Source organism: Bos indicus, chromosome 2, assembly GCF_029378745.1.
Source record: "Bos indicus isolate NIAB-ARS_2022 breed Sahiwal x Tharparkar chromosome 2, NIAB-ARS_B.indTharparkar_mat_pri_1.0, whole genome shotgun sequence".
NCBI lineage: Eukaryota > Metazoa > Chordata > Mammalia > Artiodactyla > Bovidae > Bos > Bos indicus.
Window position 1 is genome coordinate 102052022 of NC_091761.1, and position 25323 is coordinate 102077344.

The window sequence follows — 25323 nt, forward strand, 5'->3', positions numbered from 1 at the left end:
TAGCTTTTACTCCTCGGGGGGTCCTGTGATCTCCGGTTCCTTATGTAAATCAATGCAAAAACTGCTCCAGCGCTGCTATCACATGCTATTCATTTCAGACTTTAAATGGAACGTTCTCTTTCTTGATTTGGCAAATGGAAAGAATAGAGTGGCAGTGTCCGAAGTGAAAGGTTGACAGAACAGAATATTGGTCCTACCAGGGATGTGAAGAGCATTGGAAAAGAAAGTTTGATGTTATTTTCAAATCTGTAGAATCAGAGATTCAATTATATCTGTTTTGTTCTCATGTAAAGTCACAGGAAATTTATTTTATTTAGGATGTTTAGAAACTAGTTTCAAGTTTCAAATGCATACCTCATTAAGAGCTCAGGATCATATCTTATTTGTTTCCAGTTTGTGCCTCTCCTGTCCTCCCTATCTCACCACACTCCATTACCTGGAACTGGGTCATTCTAAGGGGGAACACTTGTATGGTAAATATTTAATCAATGACTGAATTTTATCGGAATCCTTAAAAAAAGAAAATTCATCATCTTAAAATTATATATACATTTCTTCAGCTTATCATAACAAATAAAAGTAGACTGGTGGAGGGGTATAGTTGTACTATGGAGAAAGATGGGTTAGAACAGTTCAATTAAATGGATCACAAAGTAGTAAAAGTTCAGCAGTTGACAAATTGGTTTTTAAAAGCATTCGAATGCCCTTTATTTTGCAAATTATAAAACCCATTAGTGTGGGTTGTTTTAAGGCAGTAAAATTATCACCACAGGCTTCATTCAAATGTTGATAAATATGGCATATGTGCTTTACTTAAAGATAGTTGTTTAATCACAGAGCTAGAACAAATAATTTCACAATTTGTATGGAAATACAAAAAAACCTCGAATAGCCAAAGCGATCTTGAGAAAGAAGAATGGAACTGGAGGAATCAACCTACCTGACTTCAGGCTCTACTACAAAGCCACAGTTATCAAGACAGTATGGTACTGGCACAAAGACAGAAATATAGATCAATGGAACAAAATAGAAAGCCCAGAGATAAATCCACGCACATATGGACACCTTATCTTTGACAAAGGAGGCAAGAATATACAATGGATTAAAGACAATCTCTTTAACAAGTGGTGCTGGGAAATCTGGTCAACCACTTGTAAAAGAATGAAACTAGACCACTTTCTAATACCATACACAAAAATAAACTCAAAATGGATTAAAGATCTAAACGTAAGACCAGAAACTATAAAACTCCTAGAGGAGAACATAGGCAAAACACTCTCTGACATATATCACAGCAGGATCCTCTATGACCCACCTCCCAGAATATTGGAAATAAAAGCAAAAATAAACAAATGGGACCTAATTAACCTTAAAAGCTTCTGCACATCAAAGGAAACTATTAGCAAGGTGAAAAGACAGCCTTCAGAATGGGAGAAAATAATAGCAAATGAAGCAACTGACAAACAACTAGTCTCAAAAATATACAAGCAACTCCTACAGCTCAACTCCAGAAAAATAAATGACCCAATCAAAAAATGGGCCAAAGAACTAAATAGACATTTCTCCAAAGAAGACATACAGATGGCTAACAAACACATGAAAAGATGCTCAACATCACTCATTATCAGAGAAATGCAAATCAAAACCACTATGAGGTACCATTTCACACCAGTCAGAATGGCTGTGATCCAAAAGTCTACAAATAATAAATGCTGGAGAGGGTGTGGAGAAAAGGGAACCCTCTTACACTGTTGGTGGGAAAGCAAACTAGTACAGCCACTATGGAGAACAGTGTGGAGATTCCTTAAAAAACTGGAAATAGAACTGCCTTATGATCCAGCAATCCCACTGCTAGGCATACACACTGAGGAAACCAGAAGGGAAAGAGACACGTGTACCCCAATGTTCATCGCAGCACTGTTTATAATAGCCAGGATATGGAAGCAACCTAGATGTCCATCAGCAGATGAATGGATAAGAAAGCAGTGGTACATATACACAATGGAGTATTACTCAGCCATTAAAAAGAATACATTAGAATCAGTTCTAATAAGGTGGATGAAACTGGAGCCTATTATACAGAGTGAAGTAAGCCAGAAGGAAAAACATCAATACAGCATACTAACGCATATATATGGAATTTAGAAAGATGGTAACAATAACCCGGTGTACGAGACAGCAAAAGAGACACTGATGTATAGAACAGTCTTATGGACTCTGTGGGAGAGGGAGAGGGTGGGAAGATTTGGGAGAATGCCATTGAAACATGTAAAATATCACGTAAGAAACGAGATGCCAGTCCAGGTTCGATGCCTGATACTGGATGCTTGGGGCTAGTGCACTGGGATGACCCAGAGGGATGGTATGGGGAGGGAGGAGGGAGGAGGGTTCAGGATGGGGAACACATGTATACCTGTGGTGGATTCATTTTGATATTTGTCAAAACTAATACAATTATGTAAAGTTTAAAAATAAAATAAAATTAAAAAAAAAGATAGTTGTTTAAATAAAATAAGTTGATGAGCGGAGGCAAAGAACTCTTGAGATATAATAATTTCAGGAAAATATATGCTCTGTGTCTGTGTGTGTTTAGTATGTGTGTGAATTACTCAAGTGACCACATTAATTATGTACATGTGCCATGTTATAATTGCTAAAGACTGAGTGAGAAGTTTATTGGCATGTTTTAATTAAATCTTAAGTATTTTCCAGTATAACAGGGAAAGTGACAAGTAAAGTTACAAAACTCCAGGCTCTACTCAGGCTTTTCATTGTCTGGCAACATTCACTAATAAGCCATATCCCCCTTCCCCAACATTGTGTATTTATAACCTCAACTTCTGCTAGTTCCAAGGTCACTGTGCCAAAGTCAAATAATGATGAGCATCAAAATTAAATTTAAAAGCTTCAAATAAAGACCTTCCTTCTGATTCACATATGAATTTATTCCTAAATTTCTTCTTATTTATCTAATGAATTTGGTTTCAATCAGACTGAGTTTCCAGTCCCAACTAGTGCTCACCAGGTATATGAATTAGAAACAGCCTCAGAGAATCAAGATGGCAGAGTATGAGGATGTGGACCTCACCTCCCCCAACAAACATCAAAAATATACTAGATTTGGAATGATTTTGACAGAAAACCAACTAGAAGCTGGCAAAAGATCTCTTATACAACCAAAAAGCTGCAAGGAAAAAATCCCATGAAAATGTGTAGAAAGGGGGAAAAAACAGGCATCGGGGACAGGACTGGCACCCTTGGAAGGGATCTGTGAAGAGGAGAGAAGGTTGATATGAGCAGGCTCTCATCCTGGGAAATACTCTGGGAGGTCTGCTGCAGCAGGTAGAGGGGTTGGAGGAGCCTGGACTCTGCTCAAGAGGAATGCACACGTGCTGGCTTGCTAGCAGTCAGGGCAGAGGTACCCCTGCACTGATGACTGTCACCCAGCTGCACTCCCCAGCCTGAAATGTGTACTAGGTGGGGGCTGCTACGATGTACTAGGCAATGAATCTCAGGAGGATGGGCCCTGGCAGAGGACTCTATCTAGCAGCACAGAGAGATGCCAGAGGGCCTGGGGTGTGGGCCCTGGCCCCCAGTGCCAGCCTAGCACTAGGCCTGGGATGAATGCAGTGGAGAAAAGGACACAATATAGCATTGCTTCTGGGCAGAACCATAGATGCCTGCATGGGAGATGCATAGGTTTTGCTGTGACTACACGGGCCTCACTTGCTGCAGCACTCACCTCCTCTGGGCCAGAGCATACGCTTAAGGGCGTAGAGACTTATTGCACCCACACTCAGGGCTTCTTCACCAGAAAATGGGAAGCAGACCTCGGCCCCCAACAGGGCTGTGGCAGCCTGGGAATAAAGAGGCCCCACCCAACATCCAGTACAGGCTCTGGACACTGCAAATAACAGTCACACCCATTTCACAAGGCTAATGACTAACACACTGAGGAAAGGTATGGCTGGCATCTTTATTAAAAACAGCCCTCACACTAAAAATATTGGCCTTACAGTCTACACAGGTTGTTCCCACATAAGAACCCCTCCAAGACCACAGTAGGAGGTCTCTATTTCACCTAAATTTATAGAGACAGAGAAAGTTAAGTAACACGAAAAAAGCAGAAGAACTACTCCCAATTAAAAGAACAGAGAAATCCACTGAAAGAACCAATAATGAAATAGACTTCACCAGTCTGCTAGAAACTGAGTTCAAATAGGAAGTAATAAAAATGCTAACAGAATTAAGAAAAATTATTGATAGAAATCCAGATCACTGTAACAAGGAGCTGGAAACTTTAAAGAGGAACCAATCAAAATTAGACAATTTGATTGCCAAGATAAAAACTAATCTAGAAGCAATGAGTAGCAGACTAAATAACACAGAAGAATGAGTGAGTGATCTGCAAGATAGAATAATGGAAATCAATCACAACAGCAGACAAAAAGACAAAAAAAATATAAATATGCCAGCCTAGGTGTAATAGGGGCTTTAGAAGGGGAAGGTAGAAGGAAGGAGATCAAAACTGTATTTGAAGAAATGATGGCTGAAAACTTCCCAAATTGTAAGAAGGAAACAGATACTTAGGTAAAAGATGCATGAAGTGCCCCAAATAAGATGAACCCAAACTGGAGGAAATTTCTCAAGCCTTCACTTTTCTGATCTGTGGGAGATTTTGATTTGGACAGCCTTTTTAACTCTCTTTCAGAAATGTGTCTATAATCACAAATGCTTTCTTTAGAAATTGAGAAAATCTATCGAATTTGAATGTATCAGTTAGAAAGCTTTTAAGGGAAAGAAGAATGTGTTTTCACCATCTGGTCTTTCTGAAATTTGAATGGTCTTTTATGACTACATACTTATTAGCAAGCCCAACAGCAAAACTGAAATCTTTTTAATTTAATGTGCACAGTGATGCCAGACTGAAATCAATTAACATTGTTCTCTTTTCAGATATTAAATACTAAGCTTCAGTTTTTTTTTACTTCATATATCTTTGGTTTATTCCTTCATATTCCAAAAATCCTCTTACCCTACACTGACATTACTGTCAGTATGGAACTCTGTAGATATGTTATGAAAGACGACTGTAGTGTGGCAAGCCGCATCAAAAGAAAGCACTAAGAGCCTAAAGACGAAGATCTCATTCATGAATACCTGAAATAATGCCAATAATGACACTGACAATGAAGTAAACTCACATGAGATTCAGAAAATTTATCTCCAGTGCTTTTAGAAGAGACTCATTGCCAGAGGCAGAATGCATTAATTTTATATGTCATGTTAGGAATTTCCATTTCTCCTTGAATAAAATGCTAGTTTCAAAAATTGTCCTTAGAGTAGAAAGACTCTCAGTGATTTATTAAAGCTTCTTCTCTTCTTTACCTTCAGAAATCCACTTATTTTAAATCATATCTAGCAGACAGGAAGTTGGATTAATCTGTCCTCAGTTCTACCAGAACTGTGCTTTCAGTTGAATTCTAGCGTTTGCAGAGTGAAAGGCATTATGCTAGGTTTTGTGGTAGGTTCAATCAAGTATTTAGTCCTGCTCCTTGATGAACTAGAATATAATTAAAGAATCAAAATCTACATCCAATTTGATAGCTACCTATCAATGTAATGCAACAAATTACAAATGCCAAAAATGGCAAGTTAAAAGTCAATGGGGATATCTAACATAATTCTTGAGAGAAGTCAATTATAACCATTAGGAAAAGTTTTGCTCTAATGATTCAGCTGTGGAAAGAATGATTCATTAACTCATTTATTTAAATATTTACTAAGTGTATAAGCCCCAAACTGAGTATAAAAGATGTATAGCAGTACTGTCTAAAACAGACTTTCTGTAATGATGGAACTGTTCTTTGTCTAAAATGTCCAATATGATTGTGACTAGCTAAATGAGAAAATTTCAGTTTTAAATACAATTAAATTTAAAATGTTAGTTACTCAGTTGCAGAAGTTAACATTTCAAGTACTCAGTAGCCACATGAATTGCACAATATAGATCTAGAAGGAAGAGACAGGCATGTGTTAAAAAAAAAAAAAAGTAGTTGTGTAAGTTTTATGTCATGGTTCTTCAGGTGCAAGATAAGGAATACCTTATGTTCCTTAGAATAATTTAGAAGAAGTTGTGTTAGAGCCAAGTTTTAAATACACTTAACAGAAAGAAACAGCAAATAAGCATCCTGCTGCTGCTGCTGCATCGCTTCAGTTGTATCCGACTCTGTGAGACCCCATGGACAGCAGCCCACCAGGCTCCTCTGTCCACAGAATTCTCTAGGCAAGAGTACTGGAGTGGGTTGCCATTTCCTTCTCCGGTAAGCACCTAGTCAGTAGAAATAGCAAGAAGATTATGAGGGCATCATGTGTTTGAGGAGTGGAAAGCAGAGTAATGTGTAGAGAAGTTGTGGGAGACCAGAGGCAGGAAGGAAGCAGGTCAAGGAGGGGCTGATTTTTCAATCATGACATTATTAATATTAGAGACCAGGTAATTTCCTTTTTCTGGATCACTCTTCTTAACTCAGTGGTCATGACTCAAAGATCAAATTCCTAGTGAGACCATTACTGACCCGGATATTTCTATTTTAACACTCTCTCTGCCAAATACTCCTTGTCTACAATTTTTTAAATTATTTTCATAAATCCTATTAACATTTAATGCATAACTTATTTTACTGATTTATTTATTGTGTGATTCTCTTCAGAAACATAGAAATTCTGTAAGTCTAGGACTTCTGTCTTGTTTAGTCTGTTTATCTATCACTTAAATCAGTGCCTCATACCCAAGGGGCTCAATCAATATTTCTTTGATGAATGAAGTTTCCTATTGGCCCAGACAAGTTTGCCTGAGTTCAGCCAAATTCTTGCTAACACTTATGGCACAAACTAGAAAAACACAGGAATGTCATGTTTACTTGTTTTTCAGGGTCTCAGAAACACAATTTTGTACTTAGTACACTATTGGCCTTCATTATTTTAACATACCAATATTTATATTCAAAACACATAACTTTTTACATCATATATAAATAAGATTTCTCAATGTGAGCTCCAAAAACTCATTAGAATTTTTACACATTATTAATCTCATCATAAATTCACCATATTGCCCCTTGTGAAATATGTTAATTTCTGCTTTGCGCTCTGACATTATACCATTTTCAGTACTAATGATGCCCTCCTGCTTCCTCTCCACTAATATCTCTTTATAATCTTCACCTATTTAAAATGTGACTGTTTCTAGAAAGCTACAGAAACCTCTGATCCCACAGTCTTGGATTAGGTGTTCAATTTGTACAATAAACAACCCTTTACCTACTTCTGGCATTTAACTTTGTAGTATACATGTTTGAAAATAAAAGCCATGAAATTAAAAGACACGTGTTCCTTGAAATAAAAGTTATGACCAACCTAGACAGCATATTAAAAAGTAGAAACATTACTTTGCCAACCAAGGTCTGTCTCGTCAAAGCTATTGTTTTTCCAGTAGTCATGTATGGATGTAAGAGTTGGACCATAAAGAAAGCTGAGCACCAAAGAACTGATGCTTTTGAACTGTGGTGTTGGAGAAGACTCTTGAGAGTACGTTGGACTACAAAGAGGTCCAACCAGTCTATCAGAAAGGAAATCAGTCCTGAATATTCATTGGAAGGACTGAGGCTGAGGCTGAAACTCCAGTACTTTGGCCACCTGATGCGAAGAACTGACTCACTGGAAAAGACCCTGATGCTGGGAAAGATTGAAGATGGGAGGAGAAGGGGACAACAGAGGATGAGATGGTTGGATGGCATCACCGACACAATGGACATGAATTTGAGTAAGCTCCAGGAGTTGGTGATGGACAGGGAAGCCTGGCATGCTGCAGTCCATGGGGTCGCAAAGAGTTGGACGCGACTGAACTGATACATGCTTGATTACTCCTTTCTTCAATGACTAACTCTAAGCCCCCTTTGATCTTGTATCTGTTGTATCTTTAGGTTATGTCCCCATGTCAGGGACATAGGATAGCTCAGTAAATATTTGTTCATTTATATACACTAATGTCTTCATCTATCTAATTATTCTTTCGCTTTGTAAGTTAACACCTGCTTTCTCAACTTATTCTTTGCAAATGTTTCCCCAGTGGCTCAAGCAGTAAAAGAATCTGCCTGCAATGAGGGAGACCTGGGTGCAGTCACTGGGTTGGGAAGATCCCCTGGAGAAGGGAATGGCAACCCCCTCCAGTATTCTTGCCTGGAGAATTCCATGGGCAGAGGAGCCTGGCAGGTTACAGTTCATGGGGTTGCAAAGAGTTGGACACGATTGAGCAACTAACACACACGCAATGCATATCTGTTGTTATTCTGTTACAATACTGTTAGCTCTTTGAGGGCATTCAACCTCCGTAATAGACTATACTCTTTAAGCACCTAGTTGGGACTTTATGGTCTTCTGTTCCCCAAAGCACCCAAAAATCAAGGCATGCAAAAAATTTCCTTTTTGAACATTTAAGAGCTGGGACACTTGGGTCAGAGTGTCTGGATTTGAATCCTAGGTCTACATTTTACCAACAAAATGCTATTAGGCGAGTTGTATAGTATTTTATTGTAAGTCTTTATTTCCGTATCTGAATAAGCTGGTGGTACAACCTAGGTGGCACAGTAATAAATAATCTGCCTGCCAATATAATAGACACAAGACACACAAGTTCGATCCCTGGGTAGGGAAGATCCCCTGGAGTAGGAAATGACAACTCACTCCAGTATTTTTGCCTGGAAATTCCATGGACAGAGGAGCCTGGTGAGCTACAGTTCATGAGATCCCAAAGAGTTGGACATGACTGAGCATTCACACACATAACCTAACCACAGAAATGAAGGATGAAATGAGATAAATAGAAACCACTTTGAAAAAATTATAGTCCAATGTTTTGTACTCTAGATGCTAAGTAATTGAGATATCCAGCTCCCATGTCCCCAGGGCATGATTGGTGATCCGGGTTATTAATACCTGACTGATTGACAATGCTATGGGGATGACATATATACTCCCAACAGCAATCTTCTTGACATCTTTCCAGTGCTTTATATACCTTCCTTATTTAGCCTCACAATCTTTGAACATTCCCAAAATTTACCTTCTCTTTCCATTCTAATTCCATAATTTCTTTGGGTTATTTGTGCCATTGAGGTACTGAGGAAATAGTGTAATGAACTAATGCTTAATACTGCATAAGCCTGTCCTAAGAGACACACTAATGTATATCAATACTAAAAATATTTGAAATACTAATTTTCCTCTTAATGAGCCTAAACATTTTATTATAGTTATACCTTAATTCCAAGTTGCACGTCATTACCTTCACATATTGAAAGCAGCTGATGTTTCTAGGGCCTAATGTGTCTGTCATTTGCTTGATGACTCCTCTTTCTTACCCATTTTACACAGTAGATAGTAAGAAAATGAAAATTAGATCACTTGAGAGAGATTGTGTATGGTGGTTTGATTTCATTGTTTATTCAAAAATATATTTCTGATTATAATAATTAGTAGATGGTAATTCCTTGAAATTTGAATTTTGAAAATGTGAAAAGGAACAAATAAGAATGAGTCAGCCTATCACCTAAAGATAATCATTTCTGATTTAGTCCTTCCAATCTTATTTTCAACACTTGTCTTTATGTGTGTATAAGTGTAAATAACTCTTTGCCACTTCTTTCATTGCACTACATATGTGTGTTTTCCCTTGCATTAATAATCTTTGGAAATGCCATTCCTCATAATAGTTTAGTTATATAATTATATGTTAATCGTTGTATCTATCTATATATATGTGTATCTGTGTATCTATCTGTATATTAATTAATTTCTTATATTTCTACTACCCACCTTATGAATAATATTGTGAGGAACATCTTTGTGACAGATACTGATCTGAGTTATTGATTCATTTAAATGAATTCTAATGGGAAAAATATATTCAATATATTTAAACAGTATGACATGTTATACTATATTATATATATTGTTTAAAATCTTAGAAACTGAAGTCAGTGAGACCTATGCTTGAATCCTCATTCCAATTCATTCTACCTAGATAATGTTAGTAAAATCACTTGACCTCCCTTAGTTCTAGTAAGAATTTTTTCTTTCATTTAACTGTTTTTTTTTTCCTAATACTGATGCTGCTTTACCTGCTTCCTATTAATTAATATCTAATCATTTTTAATAATTTCACTCTTTTTGAATATTTTATTTTTGTCCCTGTACTTGTTTTAATGTTTCTTTTGTAATTTGCAGAAGACTGTATTTTGTTCTAAACATTTTTGTTGTCTATTTTAATTGTTATGTGTAGCCTATTTATGTGGTTATCTGTATAATTATTTGTATACTTATTGTTATTACTATCACAACTTACTGTGTTTTCTGTTACTCTTTTATATACTTCGTCTTAATGAACTTCTTGTTTTTGTTTGTTTTGTTTTGATTAAGACTAAAATTAAGGTTGGATTAGCATAGTTACAGGTAGGGTTTGGTTTGGGCATTTCTTTTTTGTAGTGAAGAGTCAACTAACCTTGATTAAAATTCCTTGATTTTTCAGTATGTGTGCTGACCATTATATCACCTCTCAATGTAACTATTGATAATTGCGGTAAAATATAATTACTAATAGTCCTTTCCATCAGATTTTGAGTTAAACTTTTATAGTCTGAATGTTTAAAATACATTTAATCCAGAGTCATAATTAGCTCAGTATGCCAGCAAATTTGGAAAACTCAGCAGTGATCACAGGACTGGAAAAGGTCAGTTTTCATTCCAATCCCAAAGAAAGGCAATGACAAAGAATGTTGAAACTTACCACACAACTGCACTCATCTCACACACTAGTAAAGTAATGCTCAAAATTCTCCAAGCCAGGCTTCAGCGATATGCGTGAACTTCCAGATGTTCAAGCTGGTTTGAGCAAAGGCAGAGGAACCAGAGATCAAATTGCCAACATCTGCTGGATCATTGAAAAAGCAAGAGAGTTCCAGAAAAACATCTATTTCTTCTTTATTGACTGTGTCAAAGCCTTTGACTGTGTGGATCACAATAAACTGTGGAAAATTCTGAAAGAGAGGGAATACCAGACCACCTGACCTGCCTCTTGAGAAATCTGTATGCAGGTCAGGAAGCAAGAGTTAGAACTGGACATGGAACAACAGACTGGTTCCAAATGGGAAAAGGAGTACGTCAAGGCTGTATATTGTCACCCTGCTTATTTAACTTCTATGCAGAGTACATCATGAGAAATGCTGGGCTGGAAGAAGCACAAGCTGGAATCAAGATTGCTGGGAGAAATATCAGTAACCTCAGATATGCAGATGATACCACCCTTATGTCAGAAAGTGAAGAGGATCTAAAAAGCCTCTTGATGAAGGTGAAAGAGGGGAGTGAAAAAGTTGGCTTAAAACTCAGCATTCAAAAAACTAAGATCATGGGATCTGGTCCTATCACTTCATGGCAAATTAATGGGGCAGCAGTGGAAACAGTGGCAGATTTTATTTGGAAGGGGCCAAAATCACTGCAAGTGGTGACTGCAGCCATGAAATTTAAAAAGGCACTTGCTCCTTGGAAGAAAAGCTACTATCAACCTAGACAGCATATTAAAAAGCAGAGACATTATTTTGCCAACAAAGGTCCGTCTAGTCAAGGCTATGGTTTTTCCAGTGGTCATGTATGGATGTGAGAGTTGGACTATAAAGAAAGCTGAGTGCCAAAGAATTGATGCTTTTGAACTGTGATGTTGGAGAAGAATTTTGAGAGTCCCTTGGACTGCAAGGAGATCCAACCAGTCCATCCTAAAGGAGATCAGTCCTGAGTGTTCATTGGAAGGACTGATGTTGAAGCTGAAACTCCAATAGTTTGGCCACCTGATGTGAAGAGCTGACTCATTTGAAAAGACCCTGATGCTGGGAAAGATTGAAGGCAGGAGGAGAAGGGAATGACAGAGGATTAGATGGTTGGATGATATCACTGATACAATAGACATGAGTTTGGGTAGATTCTGGGAGTTTATGATGGACAGGGAGGCCTGGCATGCTGCAGTCCATGGGGTTGCAAAGAGTTGGACACGGCTGAGCAACTGAACTGAAACAGATATAGATTGAATATTATTTTCCCCCAACTTGTGGACATTATTTCACTAGTGCTAACATCTAGTTTTTATTTAAAAAAAAAATCTGATTGTTTTTCTTTTATATATAATCTTTGCTTTTTCTCTTATAATTTTTTAAATTCATAATGCTCTATAACATTTTATTGATTGTTTCTCAGTGTGTTTTACATACCATACTCAGTCCTTGGATTTCACTTTTATCTTTAACATATAGCTTCCTTCAGTGGCAAAGTTTCAATTATTATACCTTCCAATACTGCTCTTCTTCCTGACTATACATTCTCTTTATGTAATATGCTGAAATACCCAGCTCCATACTTCCCCACATCTCAATGATCTACATGCTGTCATGATTTTATCTTTATATCTGCCATCTCGCTGAATTTCCCAGTCTTTAAATTCACTAACTCTCTTTTCAGGTTTGTCTTTTCTAAGGTATTGCCCATCTAATGAATCTTTTGTTTTCAATAATTAACATTTAAATTTCTTGTTTTTTTTTTTTTTCAAGTCCTTTTAGATTGTTTTTGTTTCACTTATTTTTCTTTAATGAGTATTCATTTTTCATTAACTGGAATTGTGTTACTCTCACAACTTTAGGTCCAAGTTGTGAGACTGTGGATTCTATAAATGTATACCTTCATGTAAATTGCAACTTCAGGCAGCACTTGCAAGCAACTTTTTTCAGCTTCATCTTTTCAAGAAAAGAACTGGCTCATTGGAAAAGACCCTGATGCTGGGGAAGATGAAGGCAGGAGGAGAAGGGGAAGACAGAGGATGGGGTGGTTGGATGGCATCACCAACTTGATGGACATGAGTTTGAGCAAGCTCCAGGATTTGGTGATGGACAGGGAAGCCTGGCGTGCTGCAGTTCATGGTGTTGCAAAGAGTTGGACATGACTGAGTGACTGAACTACACTATCAATTGTTTTAAAAATATATAAGCTTTTGTCACCCATCTGACACAAAGTTCGTGTAGTCTCTGATACCCTACAGAAGTGAAATAACTAGGGCTTGCTCCTAAACCCATAGCCCAGAAGCCTGTGCTTTTATTCATAGACTCTATGTTACTATTCTATTTTTCTGTAATGTGTATCCTTTTTATATGTTATCATTCTTTGAGATCTTGTACATATCCAACTTTATGAAACGTTCTTTTTATTTATTTGTTCTAGTCTATTTCCTTTCTTTTTCTTCTTTTCTATGTATTAACCTATGAAAGTGTGATAACACATTTTTAGGAGACTTAAAAATTACAGAACAAAATTACATATAGTTTCAGTATATTGTTCAGTTGCTCAGTTGTGTCTGACTCTTTGTGAACACATGGACTGCAGAACACCAGGCTTCCCTGTCCTTCACCATTTCCCGGAGTTTGCTCAAACTCATGTCCACTTAGTAGATGATACCATCCAACCATCTCATCCTCTGTTGCCCTCTGTTCCTCCTGCCTTCAGTCTTTCCCATCATCAGGGTCTTTTCTAAAGAGTTAGCTCTTCTCATCAGGTGGCCAAAGTATTAGAGCTTTAGCTTCAGCATCAGTCCTTTCAGTGAGTATTCAGGGTTGATTTCCTTTACAATTGACTGATTTGATCTCCTTACAGTTCAGAGTACTCTCAAGAGTCTTCTCCAATAGCACATTTCAAAAGCATCAGTTCTTCATTGCTCAGCCTTCTTTATGGACCAACTCTCACACCATACCTGAATACTGAAAAAACCATGGCTTTGACTTATACAGACCATTGTTGGCAAAGTGATGTCTCTCTCTCTCTCTTTTTTAAAATGTGCTGTCTAGATGTGTCATTGATTTTCCTCCAAGGAGCAAGCATCTTTTCATGTCATGGCTGCCATCACCATCTGTAGTGATTTGGAGCCCAAGAAAATAAAGTCTGTCATTGTTTCCATTTTTTCCCCATATATTTGCCATGAAGTGATGGGACATGCCATGGTCTTAGTTTTTAAATGTTGAGTTTTAAGCCACCTTTTTCACTCTCCTCTTTCACCTTCATCAAGAGGCTCTTTAGTTCTTCTTGACTTTCTGCCTTAAGGGTGGTATCATCTGCATATCTGAGGTTATTGATATTTCTCCCAGAAATCTTGATTCCAGCTTGTCCTTCATCCAGTCTAGCATTTCTCATATAAGTGAAATGATATATGATATTCACTTATATACTCTGCATATAAGTGAAATAAGCAGGGTGACAATAAACAACTTGGACGTACTCCTTTTCCAATTTGGAACCAGTTCATTGTTCTTTGTCTGGTTCTAATTGTTGCTTTTTGACCTGTATATAGGTTTACCAGGAGGCAGATAAGGTGGTCTGGTATTTCCATCTCTTGAAGAGTTTTCCAGTTTGTTGTGATACTCACAGTCAAAGCTTTAGAATAGTCAATGAAGCAGAAGTAGATGTTTTTCTGGAACTCTCTTGCTTTTTCTGTGATCCAACAGACATTGGCAATTTGATCTCTGGTTCCTCTGCCTTTTCTAAATCCAGCTTGAACATCTGGAAGTTCACAGTTCACGTATTGCTGAAGCCTGGCTTGGAGAATTTTGAGCATTACTTTACTAGTGTGTGAGATGAGTGCAATTGTGCAGTAGTTTGAGCATTCTTTGGTATTACCTTTCTTTGGGATTGGAATGAAAACTGACTTTTTCCAGTCCTGTGGCCACTGATGAGTTTTCCAAATTTGCTGGCATATTCAGTGCAGCACTTTCATAGCATCATCTTTTAGGATTTGAAATAGCTCAGCTGGAATTCTGGAGAAGGCAATGGCACCCCACTCCAGTACTCTTGCATGGAAAATCCCATGGACAGAGGAGCCTGGTGGGCTGCAGTCCATGGGGTTGCTAAGAGTCAGACACGATTGAGCGACTTCATTTTCACTTTTCACTTTCATGGGTTGGAGAAGGAAATGGCAACCCACTCCAGTGTTCTTGCCTGGAGGATCCCAGGGACAGGGGAGCCTGGTGGGCTGCCGTCTATGGGGTTGCACAGAGTCGGATACGACTGAAGCGACTTAGCAACAGCAGCAACTGGAATTGTGTCAACTTCATTAGCTTTGTTCATAGTAATGCTTCCTAAGGACCGCTTGACATCACACTCTAAAATGTTTGGCTCTAGGTGAGTGGTGACATCATCATGGTTATTTTGGTCATTAAGATATTTTTTGTATAGTTCCTCTGTATATTCTTGCCACCTCTCCTTAATATCTTCTGCTTCTGTTAGGTCCATACCATTTCTGTCCTTTATTGTACCCATCTTTGCATGAAATGTCTCCTTTGTATACCTAATTTTCTTGAAGAGATCTCTAGTCTTTCCCATTCTGTTGTTTTCCTCTATTTCTTTGCATTGTTCACTTAGGAAGGCTTTCTTATATCTCTTTGCTATTCTTTGGAACTCTTCATTCAGTTGGGTATATCTTTCCTTTCCTCCTTTGCCTTTCGCTTCTCTTCTCAGCTATTTGTAATGCCTCCTCAGACAACCATTTTGTCTTTTTGCATTTCTTTTTCTTAGAGATATTTTGACCACTGCCTCCTGTACAGTGTCAGAAACTTCCATCCATGTTTCTTCCAGCACTCTTTCTATCAGATCTAATCCTTTGGATCTATTTATCACTTCCACTATAATCATAAGGGTTTTGATTTAAGTCATATCTGAACGGTCTAGTGGTTTTCCCTACTTTCTTCAATTTAGCTCTGAATTTGGCAATAAGGAGTTCATGATCTGAGCCACAGTCAGCTTCCTGGTCTTGTTTTTTCTGACTATATAGAGCTTTTCCTGCTTCAGCTGCAAAGAATATAATCAATCTGATTTTGGTATTGACCATCTGATTATGCCCATGCGTAGAGTCATCTCTTGTGTTGTTGGAAGAGGGTGTTTGCTACAACCAGTGCCTTCTCTTGGCAAAACTCTGTTAGCCTTTGCCCTGGTTCATTTTGCACTCCAAGGCCAAAATTGCCTGTTACTCCAGGTTTCTCCTGACTTCCTACTTTTGTATTCCAGTCCCCTATGATGAAAAGAACTTCTTTTTTTGGTGTTAGCTCTAGAAGCTCTTGTAGGTCTTCATAGACCTCTTCAACTTAGCTTCTTTACCATTAGTGCTTGGGGCACAGACTTTGATTACTGTGATATTGAATGTTTTGCCTTGGAAATGAACAGAGTTTGTTCTGTCATTTTTGAGCTTGTACCAAAGTACTGCATTTCAGACTCTTTTGTTGACTATGATGGCTACTCCATTTCTTCTATGGTATTCTTGTCCACATAGTAGATATAATGGCCGTCTGAATTAAATTTGCCCATTCTGGTCCATTTTAGTTTACTGATTCCTAAAATATCAATGTTCCCTCTCACCATCTCCTGTTTGACCACTTCCAATTTACCTTGATTCATGGACCTAACATTCCAGATTCCTATCCAATATTGTTCTTTATAGCATTAGACTTTACTTTTATAACCAGCACATCCACAACTGGGTGTGTTTCCATTTTGGCTCAGCTTCTTCATTCCTTCTGCAGCTATTTTTCCACTCTTCTCCCATGGCATATTGGGTACCTACTGAACTCAGGAGTTCGTATTTCAGCCTTTTCATACTCTTCATGGGGCTTCCCTGATAGCTCAGTTGATAAACAGTCCACCTGCAGTGCTGGAGACCCCGGTTCAATTCCTGGGTTGGGAAGATTTGCTGCAGAAGCGATAGGCTACTCACTCCAGTATTCTTGGGCTTCCCTTGTGGCTCAGTTGGTAAAGAATCTGCCTGCAGTGTGGGAGACCTGGGTTCAGTCCCTGGGTTGGGAAGATACCCTGGAGAAGGGAAAGCCTATCCGCTACAATATTCTGATCTGGAGAATTCCATGGACTGTATAGTCCATGGGGGTCACATTCTTCATGGTGTTCTCAAGGCAAGAATGCTGAAGTGGTTTGCCATTCCCTTCTCCGGTGGACCATATTTTGTTAGAACTCTCCACCACGACCCATCCATCTTGGATGGCTCTGCATGGCATGGCTCATAGTTTCATTGAGACAAGGCTGTGATCCATGTGATTAGTTTTGTTAGTTTCCTGTAATTGTGGTTTTCATTCTGGCTGCCCTCTAGAGAGGCAAAATGATGGGTGGTTGCCAGGAGTTTGGATGGATGGATGAGTGCAAAGAATACTTAGGAAAAATACTCTGATGATACCATTGTGAAGGGTATATGTCATTGTAAAGTTGTCTAAACTCATAGAATGTGCAACACTAGGAGTGAATTGTAATGTAAAAGTAGGAATTTGAGGTGACTATAATGTGTCAATATTGGTTCATCAAATGTAACAAATGTGCCTCTGCAGTGGACAAGTTGTAAGTGGGGGAGGCTAAGTGGAGGCAGGAGATAAATAAAAATTTCTCTATTTTCCCTTTAATTTTGCTATGAGCCAAAACTACGTTTAAAAAATAAAGTCTTAAGAAATATATAGAGCAATTTTTTTATAAACATATCTCCCTATTCAATCACTGTACCATATCTGTTGTATACTTTCAAGCAGTTTAATGACAGTTTAGCATAAACTTACATTGTTTCTGTAATTGCTATTTTGTGGATCAGATGGTAAAAAAATCTGCCTGCAATGATGGAGACCTGGGTTCCAATCCTGGGTCGGGAAAATCCCCAGGAGGAGGGGGTGGCAACCCACTCCAGTATTCTTGCCTGAAGAATCCCCATGGACAGAGGAGCCTGGCGGGCTACAGTCCATGGAGTCACAAAGAGTCGCACACCACTGAGCAACTAAGCACAGTACATCACAGTAATTCATCTCAGTTATTTATTTATACATCTGCAGTTATTTGCAAATCATTTACAAAACATTTGCAAAACATTTACTAGGTGCTATTCAAGATCGTGGGAATGTATTGTTAAGCCAAAGTACCTATTCTTAAAGAGCTTATAACATTCTCATGTGTACATAGTTGATACATAATCATTAATTTAATTTTCTATTATTTTGCATAACTCTCAGAAGAGAACAATTACATATATTGTGTTATTCAGCCTTGAAGAAACTTGCAAAAGAAGTAATGTCATAGACCTAAAAATATTTTCCTTCTTTGGATGTTCTGACATTCACTCCAAATAAAGATGGTAAAAATAAAGATATACATATATATACATGTACTATATATACATATATATGAGAATATATATAAAAATAGTGAGTTGAACCAACAGAATTTTTAATCTGATTTAGCTGACTTATCAGAAAGGAGGTTCAAAGTGCAAATAATTAGACCTCTGTTTCTATAATAAATTAAGAGTCTATGTTTTTCTTCTTGATATAATATAAATATATAAGGAATTTCATATAAAATAGTTTATTACTCTATGGCATTTCTTATACTACCTGAAAAATATCCTTCTAACCCAAACTTACAGTAATGCCCAAACTTGTAAAATCTATTTTTGGAAATTATATAAAGCCATAAGATATGTTTATGTGAAGAAATACTATGGATTTATGAAAATAGTTTAATTATTCATTTAAACTATAAATTACTTCATTAGCTAATTTTTGCTTTTTCTTTGTTTTACAATATATAAATATGTTTAAAGACATCTATGCTGAGAGATAGCTGTTCAGTCTGCTTTTCTTCCTGTCACTGTTGGTAACAAGTTTGCTTAAAGGTGCCTCTAGCAGTTTTCAGGATCCACAACAGCACAAGATTTATTTCTTCTAAATTAGATTATTATAAAATTCACGTGTTTCCATTTTTTAGTAAGTAACCTTAAAAGTTTAAAAAATATGAACACCTTTGTGATTCTTGATATGTACAGCTAAATATTTCTCCAGTATATTTCCAGCAGCCTAGGTAAAGCTAGTTTGATTTTATACTGTTATACTCTAACTTATTCTCACTAGGATCTTTAAGTTGGAGTTGACAAAGCTTAATAGGGGCATTTAGGAGTCATGGCTATTCATTTTAATCTCAACTGTATCCTTTGTCCATTTTCTAAATTTTACTTGCTTCATTTTTCTATTTGAGTCTATAATCCCAAAACTAATAAATACACACACACACACACACACACACACACACACACAAACAAAAGATAAAACACTACTGTATTTTTCTGAGCTTCTGCTCATTTACCATATTTTGAGAAACAAAAGTCCGTTAAAGTTTCACATGGTCAACATTGATTACTCTACTCCACTTATATTCATTTATTCTATAAATCAAAATCAAATCCCAAATGTCACAGGAACTAAACCAGGTGCTGGAGATTCAGTGTCATATAAATAACCATCTGCCTGAATCTGATCTTCTTTGAGAGCTTTCAATGCAGCCATCTTTATTACCTTTCCTTCTCGGTATCAGCACTGGTACCAGTGACATAACAAGAATTACATTTTAGAGAATTTTCCAAAATTCTTTGAGTTTATACTTTCTTTAGGATGGTCACAATTCCTACCTCCCTGAACAAAAACATTTTCTTTGAAATCTTTATTTCTTAGTTATGTTAATTGCCTAACTGTAGCTAGTCTTTGTTTTATTACCTGACATAAATTATAGATAAAATGTTTGCTTTTTCACCAGGTTGTCAACTAAACCCTTTTCCACACTCCCTATCTTCATTTCCCTCAAAACTCACAGTGTGTGATTTGGATTAGTAATAATTTAGTGTCTTCTTTTGACCTATAGAAGGAGAAAGGCAGGTGATTCCAGTTCACCTGAGATTGCGTGAGAAGGAATACAGAATCTTGATATTCCAACTATTTTGTCCTGGATTCTCTGCATCTTTTATCTCTTCCTTTTGTGTAGCTGATTCAGAACTATTAAGGTTAGAAGCAATATTACCTTAAGGCTGGTGTGAAAGTTCAGTTACAAAGTCGTGTCTGACTGTCCGCGATCCCATGGACTATAGCACACCAGCCTTCCCTGTCCTTCACTATCTCCTGGAGTTTGCTTAAACTCATGTCCATTGAGTCAGTGATGCCATCCAACCATCTCATGTTCTGTCGCCCACTTCTCCTCTGGCCCGCAGTCCTCTGACAAAACATGACCCACTGGAGAAGAGAAGGGCAAACCACTCCAGGATTCTTGGCCTCAAGAACCTCATCAACAGTGTGAAAGTACTTTAAAACTTCTGGGTAAACACCCATAAGGCATTTGTCATTTATTGGGTTAATTTTTTTTTTTTTAATTTTTATATGCTCCAGGCACTCCGATAGGCACTACATTACCTCTCTTCTAACTGAAAGTGTAGTTACCAAGTGTCTCCTGGTTATCAAATCTGAATACAAACTTGTACCACCACTTTACAAGTTATTCTGTTTTTTCATAATTCATATTTTGTCATGAATTTTAAGTTCCTTGGGAAATGGAAAAGTTTGGCTAAATGATGTTATTCAAATTGTTTAAAATAATGAATCTATTTTTATCAATAAATTATTTAGCACAGCATTTAGTTCATTAAAAACCCTTAATAAGTATTGACTATTATTTTAATTTTATCAGAATGTTCTAAATGTATTGACAGCAGTAAAAATGAAATATGAAAATACTAAAACCATTTAAATAATTTATTTTTATATTTAGTATAGTTTCTAAAATTTTAATATTCAATGGTATAAGGCACATTTTATGATTTTCTTTGTGTCATAAAATCTAGAGAAGAAAAGGTCATGAAGTCTATAACCTGACTTTGAGAAGAAGTTCCTCCAAATTAAATTCTGATTAAAATTTATTCTGTACTCAAAGTTGAAAAAAAATTCCATTCTGTGACTTCTAAAAGGTGTTTGAAAGCCCTTATATCTGGAAAGAGTTCTTTATAATTTTTAACATTTAATATTCCATGTAATCCTGATAACTATTCTTTTCTAAAAATTAAATTCATTGATTCTTCACAGTTCTTACATGTTTACGTATTTGAAAACATTCCAAGTTCCTTGTGTTCTTTTTAAGTCACAAAAAAGATTGAATATTCCATTTATTAGATTGAGGGTAAAAGATTGTTATACTGCATTGTGAGTGATAACAGTTACAGAATTTTAAAACTAATTGCATTTGTTACATTGCTGGAATGTTTAGGGAACATTTGACTTGGATTCTAATACAGTATGCACATTTTTTACAGAAAGGGTAGAAATCAGGAGTAAATGAGGAATAAGTATGTGAGCTAGTTCAAAATAATGAGAGAAATTATATATTGATCAAGTTATTTAACATTTTAGAATATCTAGAAAGAAAATAATGAAGGAAGGATTTTTGACTAGGCATTAAAAAATTATTTCTAATAATTTTGTCTAACAGACCACAATAGGCACAGCTTCCTTGCCATCAATTTACATGGTTCCAGTGATCTACCCACTATGATAAAAATTATTCTTTCCTGTCCAGTTGTTTTCCTACCTCTGTTTTTATTTTTATTCTGAGATATAAATTGTCAGTACTAACTAGTTACAAGCATGTGAAGGGAGTATGCATTTTGTGCAAATTTTTTACATGTATAGGTAGTTTTTATATGTAAATCACATGTCATACATGAGATATGTGTATATATAGACAAATTGCATGCACATCCATGTGTGTAGTTCTGTTTTATTACATCTTCTAATATAATTAAAATCATCAAAATGATTTCCTGAGAATCATCTTCCAAAGTGTGATATAGGATTTTACATATATGAATTTTCACTTTACAATGCTTTTATGTTGAAGACAAAGGTATAATGAATACTTTTTAGTTTAGAGGAATGTATTCTTGTGGATTTAATAAAATAGTAATAGAAAATCTTTTCTTTTGGTCTGAGTTTCTATATATATTTTTAGAGAAGTATCATGTGTGTGTGTGTATATATAAAACTTCTTTTTTAATACTTTAAAGGGTCACATGATAGCATCCTGTGATGCCTGTGGAGTTACAAAGCTGTGGGATTTTCGGAAGCTTTTACCCATGGTGTCCATTGATGTAGGTCCAAGCCCGGGCAATGAGGTGACCTTTGATTCATCAGGTAGGATCTTTTTTGTTTAACATTTTGACCAAGTTGACAACTTTAATATTTGTCCTGAAAGTATTTTCTATTGCCATTTTAATTTTTTGCATTTCCTTCTATGTAAATTTCTGTTCTTAATATTATACTAAAATATATTACACTGTTATAATCATCATATTATATATCATATCACATATATATAATGAAAGCATTGCATTTATCAGATGCGTGAAAAAAAGGATAATAGAGAAGGTAAGTGTGTGCTCATTTAAATTACTCAAGTTCCTAGTAGCATCATGCAAAATTTGGAGTCTGCATGCCTTGGAATCACCATCCAACGCAAGAAAATCAAGTTTTTTGAAGGCAAATGGCTAAAAGTAGGGAAGAACAAAACTTTGACAAGAGTAAAATTAAAACATTTTACAGAATATTTTAGTCTATAATAAATGCGTAATACCTCATATTCTCTAGATTTTACAATTAAATTTAAATATATATTCATTTTGCTGCAATTATGTCCAAAAATAATTGTTTTAACTGGTAATAATTATAGTATATTATCATGTTTAGCGTTTTTCTGCAATAAGATGAATGTTATCAATAAGAAAATATTTTATCCTTGCTGATGATCAGTAGTGTAGCAACTGATATTAATAGTCACACAATGATTCCACTTGTACATTTAAAATGTTAAAATTGCAATTACAACTCTATCTTTAATGATATCCTATGCTAAATAATGTATATCTGTTATTGATTGATATAGCTTACCTTTGCTATTATAATACATATTATAAACTTTTTTAAGTTTTGAGATGTTAGAACTTGTGTTATTTATTGGCAGCCACTCAAAGTGGTAGAGATAGTGATTTTAGATGAAGAAATAGAGATTGAATATATATAATGGAAATAATATTCTATTTAAATATAGTCCAGAAAGTATGAATATACTCAGCAATTCTAGAGCCATAAGATAATTGTGTGTTCCATGGAACTGGTTTCATGATATTGCCATCACATATCTGAAATTCAGAATTCAGTAAGTTTGTCTTCTTAACAAATCTTAAGTTGTGTTCCCATTGCAGACTGGTATATGAGCCACACTAATAACAATGACTTCCTTAAAAATATTTTAGTAATGTTCTTGACATTAAGACTTTTATGCTCTGCTAGAATTGAAACAGAAAACACTGTACAGGATAAAAGACCCTAACTATGAGAATTTAATTTTTTAATGTGAAGGCTCATTAGTATTATAATTTATACTTTACAATATATAGAATATACATTGACATCATAAATCTAAAAGAGTTTCAACTTGTGTTTTATAAACATTTTCAAAACAATAAATTTCCTTTATTATCTTGAAATAGCATCCAAGTATTCAGGTTCTTGAGTTTTGAATTCTGAAATTTCAAAGCTTTTGTCTGTACTTTCTAATAATAGAAAAACAGGTGTTTTGGAAAGCTGTACAACTAACACTAGATATATATTTTACTGTCATAATATTAAATATGTTTTCACTGCCTTTTACTGTCCTTATCATCCATCCTCAAATTTTTTTTCTATATATTGTCAGGCAAACCTTATTTTAAATAAATGTCAGTTCTATCTTACTGTCATGCAAGTCTTGAAGCCCCTGGTACAACAAATCTATTTTTTCTCTCCATTACTGCTATATATTCGATAGTACACTAATATTAAGAAAACTGTCAAAATCAAGGATGGAACAATGAGAAACATAAAGAGTGTAAACCAGGGACCCTATTAATGAAAACATTTCATCAGTTTGAAGAAATATAATTTCAACTTGACCTTTCCATTCCTTTGACCATTTCTTCAAGGAACATGATATAATTAATTTTAATTCTAGACTTTGAAAAATTAATGTCTTTTTCTCATTGAATAATGAGAAATGTGTGCTTTGGTGGAGAAGAAGTCTTAAGTCACTCATCATTTTAAAAGTATGAAATACATTAAGAGTTGAAGGAACTTGGGAAGAGCAAAGACAAGGTCTAATGAGGATCTGAACAGAGAGATGAAAATCACAAAGTTAAATACCAGAAATTATGTTCATTTCAAGAGAGTAAAGAAAAGTGAAGTCAAGAGCAAAACAAAATTGAAATAAGGACAGGAACATGTAGCTCTCTTCTCATCTGCATTTATTCAGGAAAAGATGATTTTAAAAGTATAAAAAGATGTCATGAGGATATTTGGACTATGAAAATAATATCAAATATAACATAATAAGCTCAGAATACACATTCATTTGACATACTTTATTTATTCCCAGTGGCAAGCCAATGCAAGCTTACCTCCTTGGACCTGAGGAAAGGTCATTGATAATACACATGCAGTATCATCATAATATCATATAACATATGCAGAAGTATTGATAGTATTCTGTTTGAGAAATTTAATATAAGGAATGTGCAAGTAGTTTTCAGATATCCTAAATAATAAACACAGAAACAAAAATTTTCTCCTAATATTTCATGTCTCTAGATCAGTTTAATTGAAGGGCATCTTGAAATTTTGAGGTGTGCTGCTTAAACAGAGCTGTCTCCATACACAATGGCTTGTCTTTATAAATAAGGGATTTCTTCACTGCAAATCCAACACAGGATACACAGGATATTTGAGTAGAGATCATTAAAGACTGAAACTGTGGTTCATAACATTTGATTTCAAATATTTATTAAAATGTATTCATTAATTATTTATCTCATAACTATTTTTATTTTATTTTATAATTTTATTTTAAATTTATAAGAGTAAATTACATACTAATGAAATAGTACTTATTCTGTTTTAAAATTGGTATTTCTCATGATGTATCAGGGACTTCCTCCCCTGGAAAAGGAAATGGCAATCCACATCAATATTCTTACCTGGAAAAACCCATGATCAGAGGAGCCCAGCAGGCTACAGTACATGGGGTTCAAAGAGTCGGACACAACTTAGAAACTAAACAACAAAATATGGTGTATCAATTTTTGAAATGTTATATTTGATAAAAATATTTCAAACCAATGGTGTGGAAAAAGAACGTACACTAAGATTTAGACCCTTAGCTCTTCCTCACCTTTTAGATTTTAAGCAAGTCATTTGATCTTCCTGAATTAAGCTTTTTCATGTAAATAATAGAAGAGATAATTGTCTTACTATATTCTAATTTGTCTCATGGGTTAATTGCATTCTATAATGAGGAAATCCC

General features: G+C 35.8%; 1 protein-coding gene across 2 annotated transcripts in view; it reads left to right on the top strand.

Annotated features, from left to right (window-relative positions):
* Positions 1-25323, top strand: part of SPAG16 (sperm associated antigen 16) — a 1079093-nt gene that overhangs the window by 768236 nt on the left and 285534 nt on the right. For both annotated transcript variants that reach the window (XM_070771730.1, XM_070771724.1), the window contains one exon: positions 21998-22124. In XM_070771730.1, coding sequence (XP_070627831.1) covers positions 21998-22124 — 127 coding nt within the window. The remainder of the gene's footprint in view (positions 1-21997; positions 22125-25323) is intronic.